General features: G+C 34.5%; 2 protein-coding genes across 3 annotated transcripts; one reads left to right on the forward strand and one right to left on the reverse strand.

Annotated features, from left to right (window-relative positions):
• The first annotated feature begins 1964 nt into the window (after positions 1-1964).
• On the forward strand, positions 1965-9225 carry LOC137836866 (ATPase 11, plasma membrane-type). 2 transcript variants are annotated; one of them, XM_090301834.1, is made up of 21 exons: positions 1965-2351; positions 2640-2759; positions 3137-3235; positions 3415-3552; positions 3847-3981; positions 4072-4251; positions 4474-4680; positions 4773-4892; positions 4980-5099; positions 5247-5369; positions 5454-5558; positions 5654-5798; positions 6243-6407; positions 6495-6733; positions 6909-6941; positions 7028-7109; positions 7262-7422; positions 7565-7750; positions 7846-8028; positions 8109-8287; positions 8897-9225. In XM_090301834.1, exons 1-21 carry the CDS (start codon positions 2298-2300, stop codon positions 8991-8993), a joined length of 2871 nt encoding a protein of 956 aa, XP_090157960.1. In that variant the 5' UTR covers positions 1965-2297; the 3' UTR covers positions 8994-9225. The 2 variants fall into 2 exon arrangements, with proteins under 2 accessions (XP_090157960.1, XP_090157959.1); XM_090301833.1 differs by having other exon boundaries at positions 2006-2351; positions 6243-6733.
• A 748-nt stretch (positions 9226-9973) lies between these two features.
• Positions 9974-11486, reverse strand: LOC137836867 (uncharacterized). The gene has a single exon (XM_068645640.2). The coding sequence runs from the start codon at positions 11229-11231 to the stop codon at positions 10623-10625; it is 609 nt and encodes a 202-aa protein (XP_068501741.2). The 5' UTR covers positions 11232-11486; the 3' UTR covers positions 9974-10622.
• Positions 11487-12275: the final 789 nt, after the last annotated feature.

Here is a 12275-nt window from a genome sequence, read left to right on the forward strand (position 1 = left end):
TAAGTAAAGTATATTAATATGTTAAACTCTTTCATGAAAACATTTTTAAAACTTATTTTTTTTAATAAAAAAACACAATAGTCAAATTATGTATAAGAACTCCTGAAACATGAAACCTAAAAGTCACATGTATACTTGTTCAATCCAATGCTTCAATTGGAAAGAGTAGGTATTAGGTAAGGTTTTGCAACCCTACAAAAGAAGATAACATCAAAATCCTTTAATTGAGAACCTCACCATTTTGTCTTATGTGAAGGTGAGAATGGAGAAGATAAGCAAGGCAACAATGTCTATAGTGAAGATGAAGTGTCTTCTTTTAAATAACTTGCACAACTCATGTTTCCACCATCTATGGTCACTAACCCTTGTTTGGCCCTTAGAAATTCAAGTGAGACACGACACTTCATGCCTCTATTTTACTATTCTTAAAGCCAATCATTTTTTATTCCACAAGAAACTTAAAAAGTAGATAGCTTTCAAGCTTACCAACTCAATCATATTTTAGAAAAAAAAAATATTTTCTTTATGATGTCTAATTCTACAATTTTACTTTTCTATTGTATTATTAGTTTTTTTTTTATGTTTTATTATCTCATTTGACTTATTTTATTATTTTATTTAGATAGTATTGTTATGGTTAATCATCATATCAAAGATATTGTCCATCAAGAAACTTGAAACTCTGTCACGATTAGGAGTAACAAAGTGGAATGGATCGTACAGGCGGGTCGCACCCGCTGAAAAAAACGTGGGGCAGGGCGAGTTAGTTCGCATAACGCACATAACTTTAAAATGTAGAAATTTTTTTCTGCACCTCCATATTTTCTTCATGTAGACTCATATTTTACATTCTGAAAATTTTAATAACATCTTATAATGCATGTCTCGTGAAAATAATATTATGAGACAATTTACCTAATGCTTATAAAAAAATTCAAAATTTTTATCTAAAAAAATATATATTTTTTATACGGGCTGGCCCGCATACCAACCCTTATGCAGAACGGACCAACCCATATTGCCACACCTAATCATAATTTCGTCTTTAAAGAATATCTTGGTAAATTTGAAAAAAATAGTGTATTTAAAATGTCTTTAGTCTCAACTTCTAAACTAGACAAAACTATATTTACCACTGAAACATCTCTAAACACAAACAAACTTAATTGGTGAGTATAATAACATCAATGAAATTTAAATCTAAGTTTTAGAACTAATTAATGTTGAGTTTAGTAGAATCTCATTTGAATGGAGCTTAGAACCAACATCATGAGCATCTGAAGTTTGATTCAAATGATGGTTAAGCAATCTGATTAATAGTAAAATAGTAATGAACCATCAAATTCCTTAAAAGCAATATTCCAACTGAAGAGTGTAGACATTAATCTCTTTACTAATCCTAATTATTAAGCAAAAAATGTGTGGTTGAAATTATTTGATTGTAATTGGTAGTTGTGTGTTGTCTTTTGCAGTACCTAATCATCATTTGTGTATGTGTGGCCACCTCTATCGTTCTTCCAAAGTTATAATATTGAATAAGTGAAATAATAAATAGACTAAAACAAATAAAAAAATGAAAGCTAAAACACCATTAAAAAATAAAAACAGCTCTATATTATAAAAATTAAAAAAATTATCTTAACCTTGATTTTTCTGATAGAAGTTACTAAAGTAGAATTATAATTATATGTAAAACAACATTCAAAACACCTAATGAAAAATTATTAATTTATTTTAAATTATATTTAGAAAAATTAAATTCCAAACATTGATTAACCTTGCTTAAAATGATATCACTATCAATGTAACTACTGCAAAAGTAAAATAGCAGGACACTGTAATGAGAACAGAGCACAAATATATAACTTAAACAAAAAAATTAGAAAAATATCAATGTGGTAGAAAAGTAGAAAAGTATAATTTTTTATGATTAATAAATAGTCTATATTGAACATTGTGGTAGAAAAGCTAAAGAATAAATAAGAGATAAAGACACAAAGAGTCCAAGTGTGGAATATTATAGAAACAGAGTGTACCTGCAAGTACATGAAATCCTTGTAGAGGTGTTTACCATGCTGTCCTTAAAAAGCTGCCACATCAATAGTTAGGACACACGAACAAACCAAAAGCAGAAGAAACGTCACAACACACATTCTAAATTGGGAGGAAGAGGTGAAGAGAAAAAAAAACCAAAAAAACAGAGGAAGTGCTCGGTTTTCATTGTGTGGTTTCTCTGGGTGTTGTGATATTCATCAAAAGCTCTCACCTTTAGAGTTGTAGATCAGTTTTTGGTTGAGATGGCTGACAAGGAAGAAGCCATGCATGCTGTTTTGAAGGAGGCTGTGGATTTGGTACCAAAAAAACCAACTCATACCTCTGTTTTTTTCTTCTGTGTTCATGGAATTATTTGAGCTTTGTGAACTGTTTATGTTTGGTTCTTGTACTCTGATTTTAGAGTGTTTTTTTGTGTAGTTTTTAAAGAAAAAAAAATGGGGTTGGTGAGTGTTTTCTGGGTTTTGTTTTGTTCTTTTTGGAGTTGGGAGTTTCAAGTTTTGTTCTGTTTTTGGCAAATTTCCTCTGTTTAAGTTTGATTTTTTATTTTTATTTTTTTTGTTACATTTGGTTGATTTTCTTTGCAGGAAAACGTGCCACTTGAAGAGGTTTTTCAGACTCTGAGGTGTGATTCAAATGGACTCACAACAAAATCTGCTGAGGAGAGGTTGTCCATTTTTGGTCACAACAAACTTGAGGAGAAACAGGTCCTTCCCTTCAATTTTCTTCCTCTTCTTCTTATGCCTCTTCCCTCCTCAGTAGGGGAAGGAACTTCGTATTTGCAGATGGGAAACAAACCCCTTTCTCCATTTTTTGATGGGAAAAATGTAAAGTACACCTCCATTTTGGGGTGAAAGGAAAAAAGTGTAAGGAAAGTGACATATATGGTAGGTGATATGATGAAAAAGGAATATATATAGAAGGAAAATGAGGTGGAAGGAAATGAAAGAGAGTTGATATGATATTATGAGCTGTTGGTTAATTTTTTTGGAGAACTTTGAAGAGAGCTGCTCCTACTTTTAATTGGAAGCTTGTTCCTAGTTGCAACTTTTGTTTTTCTGCTGAGCTTTTGTTGTTTTTGCAGGAGAGCAAGGTTCTGAAGTTTCTGGGATTTATGTGGAATCCTCTTTCATGGGTCATGGAAGCTGCAGCAATCATGGCCATTGCTTTGGCCAATGGAGGAGTATGTTGCTGCACACCTTTAATAATTTATTTTGTTGGAAATGTTTATTTTGATTTCTGTGTGTGAATGCTGAGAATGGAAGAAAGACGTTCAGAAATGGTAGTACAAGTTTCTTTTGGAATTGCATATTGTTATTGGTTTTGCCAATTTCCTGAATTTTTTATCTTCACATTCATCAGGGCAAACCTCCTGATTGGCAAGACTTTGTTGGGATTATCACACTCCTTATTATCAATTCAACGATAAGTTTCATTGAGGAGAACAATGCTGGTAATGCCGCAGCAGCTTTGATGGCTCGTCTAGCACCTAAAGCTAAGGTATTAGTTGTTAGAAGCTTATTGGTAGTATGTTTGTATTGTTAGGTAACTCATTTTCAAGAAAGTGAAAATAATTTGATTCCATTTGATGTATCTCCATTCATGCACCAATTAATATCAGCCATAATAACTTGTGTCATGTTGGGCTAACATGATTCCTAAGAGATCCTATGTTGTCGTTGATAGCATATAATGATAGACTTTGGTGTGAAATTTCAGCTTAAACATTAGATTTATCTATGTTTTGTCTTAATTTGACTTTTACTAATAATATTCCATAAAATACTTATTCAGGTCCTTCGAGATGGAAAATGGATTGAGGAGGATGCTTGTGTTCTTGTTCCAGGGGATATAGTTAGTGTTAAGCTAGGTGACATTATCCCTGCGGATTCTCGTCTACTTGAAGGTGATCCGTTGAAGATTGATCAGGTACAACTTGCTGCCTTTACTGTTTTATCTTCTGCTATTTGGTTATCATATTTATTTTGTTGGTTGCTTAAGTTTCTGTTCGGGTTGCAGTCTGCACTTACAGGCGAGTCTCTTCCCGTCACAAAAGGCCCTGGTGATAGTGTTTATTCAGGCTCCACATGCAAGCAGGGAGAGATCAATGCAGTTGTTATCGCCACTGGAGTTCATACCTTCTTTGGCAAAGCTGCTCACCTTGTGGACTCCACAAATCAAGTTGGTCATTTTCAGAAGGTAAAATGAACCTGAATTCAATATCTTTAAAACTGTATTCCTTCAAAAATAAGAAGGAAATGAATAATTTTAGGGGAAAGATGCAATTAGATGTCACAATGAATTATGTGATTTTAATCTGTTGGCTCCCAAAAAGCCCCCTTTTGATTTTTGTTTTCTCCTTTATATATCAAATGGTTTGCTTCACATTGACACTTATCTTGTTCTGAGTTACTTAAATAGGTCCTGACTGCTATTGGGAACTTCTGCATATGTTCCATTGCTCTGGGAATGATAATAGAGATCATTGTCATGTACCCAATTCAACACCGACAATATCGTCCCGGGATTGACAATCTGCTTGTGCTTCTTATTGGAGGAATTCCTATAGCCATGCCTACTGTTTTGTCAGTGACAATGGCTATTGGATCCCATCGCTTAGCTCAACAGGTAGACATTAGCGCTTCTTGAAAAGTGGTTGTCTCATTTTTTGATCAAAATAGTTTAGAATTTACAGGTTATGCTTTATATAATCATTGCAGGGTGCTATTACTAAAAGAATGACAGCCATAGAAGAGATGGCAGGAATGGATGTATTATGCAGTGACAAAACTGGAACTTTGACCTTGAATAAACTGTCAGTTGACAAGAATCTTATTGAGGTTAGGAGTAGTCAGTTTTGAATTGTGTTGTTTGCTGATTTGTTTGTGGCATTATTCTTACACAAGTGTTTTTAATGTTCTCTGTAGATTTTTGCTAAAGGAGTTGATGTAGATACAGTTGTGCTCATGGCTGCTCGGGCTGCACGATTGGAGAACCAAGATGCTATAGATGCTGCTGTTGTAGGGATGTTAGGTGATCCAAAAGAGGTAGATTCATATATGATAATCCATCTCTTTTTCGTGCATGTAAAACAAACATGTTGATAAATTTAATTGTTGTTGTAGTATGGTGCTCATTACCATTTCCTTTTCTTTTTGCTACATGCTGTTGTATCTGATTTGTCTTAAACTTAGGCAAGGGCTGGTATTGAAGAGGTTCACTTCCTTCCCTTCAATCCAACTGACAAGCGGACTGCCATGACTTATATCGACAGTGCAGGTAAAATGCATCGGGTCAGCAAAGGCGCACCGGAGCAGGTACTTCTATAAGCCATCTCACTGCTTTTTGTGTAATGGTTCCACATAACTACAGAACTGATTCATAGTTTTAATTACTATCAGATTTTGAATCTTTCACTCAATAAGTCAGAGATAGAACGCAGAGTTCATTCTGTCATTGATAGGTTTGCAGAGCGCGGCTTACGGTCTCTTGCAGTGGCTTACCAGGTACATGTGTATTTGTGATCTTACTTTTGTAGTGGAAATAGCAATTTAAGTTGCAATGCATGTCACTGCTGACAGCGTTTATTCCTATGTCACAGGAAGTTCCAGAAGGGATAAAAGAAAGCCAAGGAGGGCCTTGGCAATTTATTGGACTCTTGCCTCTGTTTGACCCCCCTAGACATGATAGTGCTGAGACAATACGAAGGGCATTAAATCTTGGAGTAAATGTTAAAATGATAACAGGTATTTGTCCTCTGCAATGTATTATTTATTCTGAGGCTGCAAGTAATACATTAAAGTTTGATGCATTCCTTAAATTTTCTCCAGTATATGTTGATGTTGCTTTTGATGGTTCTATATTTTTATATTAAATTATAATATTGAAGAATGTAGTGGCATTGGTGTCAAACTTGTTGTTGGTTAAGTAATTGAAGCTAAGAAAACTTGTACAGAAGGGAATATTTTTGCTTCCAACTTGAACAACACTTGTTATTACAAGTGTGGATAATATCAACAGTTTTGGCCTCTCCACTAAGTCCTTGATTTTCTAATTGTTTGTAAAGCAATCTTTGTAGAAAGTCTTGTCTCTTTTGGATGTATCACTTGTGCTTTGAACATAATAATAGGAGTGTTTATGGATTTTTCGATATAATATATAATATCTTTATGTGGTACCAATTTCTTTAGGCGATCAACTAGCGATAGGAAAAGAAACAGGGCGCCGTCTGGGAATGGGAACCAACATGTACCCTTCATCGGCTTTATTGGGCCAAAACAAGGATGAAGCAATTGCTACCTTGCCTGTTGATGAGTTGATTGAAAAAGCAGATGGATTTGCTGGTGTTTTTCCTGGTATAACACCATTGTTTTCTGATGGTTTACTTTCATACGATATCATTCTCTTTTATTTGTTTGACTCAATGAGCTCATTTAATACAGAACACAAATATGAGATTGTGAAACGTTTGCAAGCTAGAAAACACATATGTGGGATGACTGGTGATGGAGTTAATGATGCTCCTGCTCTTAAAAAGGCAGATATTGGAATAGCTGTTGCTGATGCTACTGATGCAGCTCGTAGTGCTTCTGACATTGTTCTAACTGAACCTGGTCTCAGTGTTATCATCAGTGCTGTATTGACTAGTCGATCCATATTCCAAAGGATGAAGAATTACACGGTGAGCCTACATTCAGTTCTAACTTCTTCTTTTTACCTTTGGAAGTTGGATGTTCTGTTGCATCATCTTCCCAGTAAATGGAAAATCCCTACCTAAGAATAGTTATCTCACCTCTTAGTTAAAAAAGTGATCATTATGATTATTAACTCGTCGGTTATGATTTTCTTTTGACCAGATCTACGCTGTTTCCATCACAATTCGTATTGTGGTAAGTTTTATGGTCTAAGATTGATTATAAGCTATTATTCTTGCAGACATACGACTTTGATGCCAACTTTGCTTTTATTTTGACAGCTTGGTTTCATGTTACTGGCCCTCATATGGCAATTTGATTTTCCACCATTCATGGTGCTGATTATTGCTATTCTTAATGACGGTATGCACATTAATTTTTTATGCTAATATAGATCCCTTCTTTTTACTAATGAAACCATGAATATTTTGTCACTATTACCTCATAATTATTGTCAAATAACACTTGTCACCTTTTTTTCCTCCCTTACATTATACAATCTTTGAATATGTCAGGTACCATTATGACAATATCAAAGGACAGGGTAAAACCATCTCCATATCCAGATAGCTGGAAGTTGGCGGAGATCTTTACTACTGGAATAATTCTTGGTGGTTATTTGGCTATGATGACAGTTATTTTCTTTTGGGCAGCATATAAGACAGATTTTTTCCCTGTAAGAAGAAAACATTCTTTCATCAACCTAATTGTATCATGTTTGTTAAGCCGATGATCCATATCATTTGTATAATATCTAGTGCTTTGAGTTACTAACATTGCTCAAATGCTTGTATTGACTGTCCTAATGAAATATTCAGCAAACTTTTGGAGTTTCAAGCCTTCAGAAAAAGGATAGGGATGACTATAGAAAGCTTGCCTCAGCAGTATACCTACAAGTTAGCACAATTAGTCAGGCTCTCATATTCGTTACACGAGCACGAAGTTGGTCTTATGTCGAACGTCCGGGTTTGTTACTAGTAGCAGCTTTTGTTGTCGCCCAGCTAGTGAGTGAAATCAACACAACACTACTTTTTTAGCATGTTTACATTGTAAGTATAATAGTAAGATAATAACTTGAACATGTGCTTTGATGGAGCAGATAGCTACCTTGATCGCAGTTTATGCAAATTGGAGTTTTGCTGCGATTGAAGGGATTGGATGGGGTTGGGCTGGTGTTGTTTGGCTTTATAACCTCATCTTTTACATGCCACTCGACTTTATTAAGTTCGTAATTCGGTATGCCTTGAGTGGAAGGGCTTGGGATCTTGTTATTGAACAAAGGGTATGTGTTCTCAACCAGTTGAAAAGACTAATTCAACATTTGAACTTGTTGCTAACCTTCTAGTGTGGAATCTTTGCCAGATTGCTTTTACAAGGAAGAAAAATTTTGGAAGGGAGGAACGTGAACTTAAATGGGCACATGCACAGAGAACACTCCATGGCCTTCATCCACCAGAGACTAAGATGTTCGGCGAACGAACACCTCACACGGAACTTAATCACATGGCTGAAGAAGCTAAAAGAAGAGCAGAGATTGCAAGGTATGAATCCATGCTTTTCTGTAATGATTATGGTCTATGAGGTAGTTTTCATGTCTTACAGATATCACTTCCAACTTCCAAGTGAATTTTTGCTGATAATATGCACCTCAGATCCTTTGTAAACTTGTTTAGACTTGTGACAAAATTACTTTGTGCAAGTGCTTTGGAAAAGATTATGATGTGCCCATTTAAATGAGTTTCTCTAATAACCAAAATTAACTTACGGGTGAGCTAATTTGTAGAAGCTCTCTCACATAGTTTACCTAAATTCTTATTTTTAACTCATCCATTTCTTCTTATTTTTCTCTCCTAGAAGTCCTACCTCAAGTTGTTAAACATGTAAATGTTACGGATTCAAAAATGAAAGGAATCTATGGCTGAAAATCTTGTCATGAAGAATTCCATATATCTTACTTGTTATTCATTTTTCTCAGCCAGTTCCTCAGTCTTGTGGTGTTCTCTCTCTTTCTCTCAATCTAAAGTTGTTTACCTGTATAGTATAGCAATTATTACATCATTGTGTTTTGGTGTGAAAGAAAATGCTAAGAATCTTCAGCTTCTTGCACATGCTTGTATCACTTTTTATCCCTCTTTGTTTTCTCTTTGCAGACTGAGAGAACTGCATACATTGAAGGGCCATGTTGAGTCTGTGGTTAGACTGAAGGGTCTTGACATTGATACAATACAACAATCATACACTGTCTAGAATATATAAGAATTTTATGCATGAGTCATTTGTGTATAAATGAGTGTGAGCACAGAGCAGCAACAAATACATCCTTTAAACCTTTGTCTCCTCCACTGAGTGCAAGACAATGTGTCTACACTCTATGTATGTTTGTTCTAACAGTTTTGGTGAACTGTGTTCTTCTGTGTGTCTACTTTTTGTAGACATGAAACTATTAATAGCATTTTCAGAGTTTTGTTTATGCTTACAATTTGAAGTCTACTAATCAATCAACAAATCATCAGTCTAATTTGTGATTGGAAATAGAGATTTCACTAAAAAACTTCTTCCACAAATTTGTTGCAATTTACAAACCTGACTAATCAATGTTTCTATTTTCTCTGTTTTTATAATAAATTTCTTGTATCATACTACAATGATAACATCTAACAAGTGTTCTAAGAAAATGGTTGTTTGTCTTTTTAATAACTTTCAATGTGTCTCCATTAGTGATTTGAACATGGGAGTTTTTATCGAAGAATTTCTTATCATCTTTCTAAACCTGTTACATGTTGGATTATTCCCATTGAATAATTAAATATATTCAATGAATTCTAATCACTTAAATTTATGTTTGACAGTAAAACATGTTAAAGAAAAGTTAAAAGTTATAGAAATCATAGGACATTTTCATGTAGAACTCAACGAAAAACCGTTGCAGACTTCCAGAGTCGTTATGAGCAAGAACCTAGCTTTTGTAAATTCTTCGATATAACATAATTTAAACCTTTAATATAAAAAAATCCAATTTAATTATAAAATAGTTTAAACAAAATAGTTAATTTAATGGTGAGTCTTACCAGTAATATTTATATTAACACTTGAAATATTTTTTTACTAATTTCTTATATTCGAAACATGGTTTCTTTTCTCCGACAATATTAGTTGGAGCAGGGTTATACGGAATTTATAGGTTTAACATTAAGTAATACACTTTTAATCATGATCAAATTCTCCAATTTCACACAATAATAAAAGGGTTTATGATATTCATTCCAACAATAAAAGATTTATGATATTCATATAAATAGATACATATTTCAAAGATTAGGTATGTCATCCTCTAGTATTAATAACACTGACTATCGAACATCGAAATTTCACTTGAGCGTCGGAGTATCCTTTTATAGGTATCGTCATCATCCAGTATTAATAGCACTGACTGTCGAACATCGAAATCTCACTTGAGCGTCGGAGTGTCCTTTTATAGATATCGTCTGAGTTTAGAGTTTACCAAGACGATAAGTAAAACAGTTAAAAGAAAGCACAAAAATCATTTTTTGAGAGAGAAAAAGGTAAACCAACTAAGAAAAGAGAGAATCGTTCTCTTGACTCCAACCCAACCCCAAGAAAATTACTTATACAAACAATATTTTTTTATAACCACGTTTTAAATGAATTGTTTATCTTAATTTCGTGACCTTTATTTCATATGTTTATATTTTTTTACCTTGACTTAATCATGTTTCAATTAAATTTGTTGTTAGAAACTTAATTATCTCTACTTTAAGAATTGGTACTTTAGTTACATTTTATTATGAAGGATTTTTATTTTTTTTTGTTTTCCAATAAAGTAGAATTAAACTTCATGAAAAAAAAAGAGAAGTTTTAAGAAGAGAAACGAAAGGTAGCAGTTAAAATTTGAGTATTGACAGAGAGCGTTGTGGTTGGTCCAACGAGCTTTCTGGCGTTCATAATGGCGGCGTGGAGGATAAGTTGAGTGGTCACATAGCGTCTTCCCAACCCAAAAAACATCAACATTATGGGACCAAAAGACTGCACCATGTCGGAATACTGTTCCTTTTTCGCCGCAAATTTACTGTCGCCGCTCCACGCGCTGAACAGCAAAGCGCTGCCGCCGATCACCACCCAGAAGAAGCACAAGCTCTCGTGGAGCGTTAGAACGGTCCAGAAGGAACACGCGAATGCTAACATGCCGGCGCTGAAGATCGCCCAGAGGAAGAGCCTGACGTGGGTGGCACGCGCCGAGGGAGCGGGTGGGAGAGGGGAGAAGTCGACGGAGAAGTAAACGACGTAGATGAAGGAGGTGAAAAGGAGCATCGGGGTGTCGTTTTGGTTGTAGGCGAGGTAGGTTATGAGGGAGGTGCTTATTGTGGTGGCGAGGAACCCTAGAACGTAGAGTGGGTTAACACGGATGGGTGGCGCGTGGGCGTCGGTGGAGGTAGTGACGGGGAGAAGTGGTGGTGGTGAAGTCATTGTTGCAGTGTGAAGTGTGAAGTGTTTGTTTTGGTGAATGTAGGAAAGCAAAATTGTTGGTCTTATAAAGGAAGTTGTGATTTGAGGTTTGGGTTCTGAGAAGGTTCATCTTAAACTTCATGGAAGTTTCTGTGTCTCTCTTTTACTTCTATTAAAATGTCATGAATAATTTTCTATCATTTTCAATGTCCCACTGTGATGAAAATAATTAAAGTGATTGGAAGTTTTCAGATTTTTAAAATATTTAAATAGAAGTTGTTGTAAGTTATGAGCAATTGCCTAGTATTTGCGATGAAAAATTCTTTCTATGGTGTGATATTAGAAGAACATATTTTCCGATGTTTCTTTTGTGAGTATTGCATATTGTTTCATGGGTCAATACATAATTATTATATTTGCAAACACACATATACACACTAAGTTAATAAATTTTAATTCAATCATAAATACAACTAAATTATAATATTTTAAAATATTAAATATTAAATTATGATTCGTCTATCCTCATTTTTTATTATATTATTTATGTATAGTTGTGTTTAATAAGGTTATATATATTTATTATATGTTTAATAAGATTTATTAAAACTAAATCTATTAATTAAATGTATAAGTAAAAAATAATATATTTTATTAAAGTGTAAGTGATAATGCTACATCTAAACAATGTATTATTGCATCATCTTCAACTAATCATATATTTTTTCTTTAGATAAATAAAAGAGTCAATAGAAATAAATAAACACTCTTATTGTCATCTTCATCATCTTTGTATTTTCTCCTTTGGGTCTTTTTTACCCTCTAGATTAATCTACACTTTTGTATCCAATAAACCTGATAACAAAATAGAAACATGTAAATATTGTACCTGAGTGGAGAGATGGGGCCCAGGCGCGGTCGGTTGATGTAGTGTAGTTGCTGATGTGTCGGTCTTCTTCTCTTTTGGTCGGTCGCTCCTTCTTGGTGTCTCCTTCGGTCGGGCGGGGGAGGGTACCTGCGAAGGCACTCCGACGCTCAAGTAAGTATGAGATCCTAAGTGAGGTT

The sequence above is a fragment of the Phaseolus vulgaris genome, chromosome 4, assembly GCF_051622355.1.
Source record: "Phaseolus vulgaris cultivar YP4 chromosome 4, ASM5162235v1, whole genome shotgun sequence".
Lineage (NCBI taxonomy): Eukaryota > Viridiplantae > Streptophyta > Magnoliopsida > Fabales > Fabaceae > Phaseolus > Phaseolus vulgaris.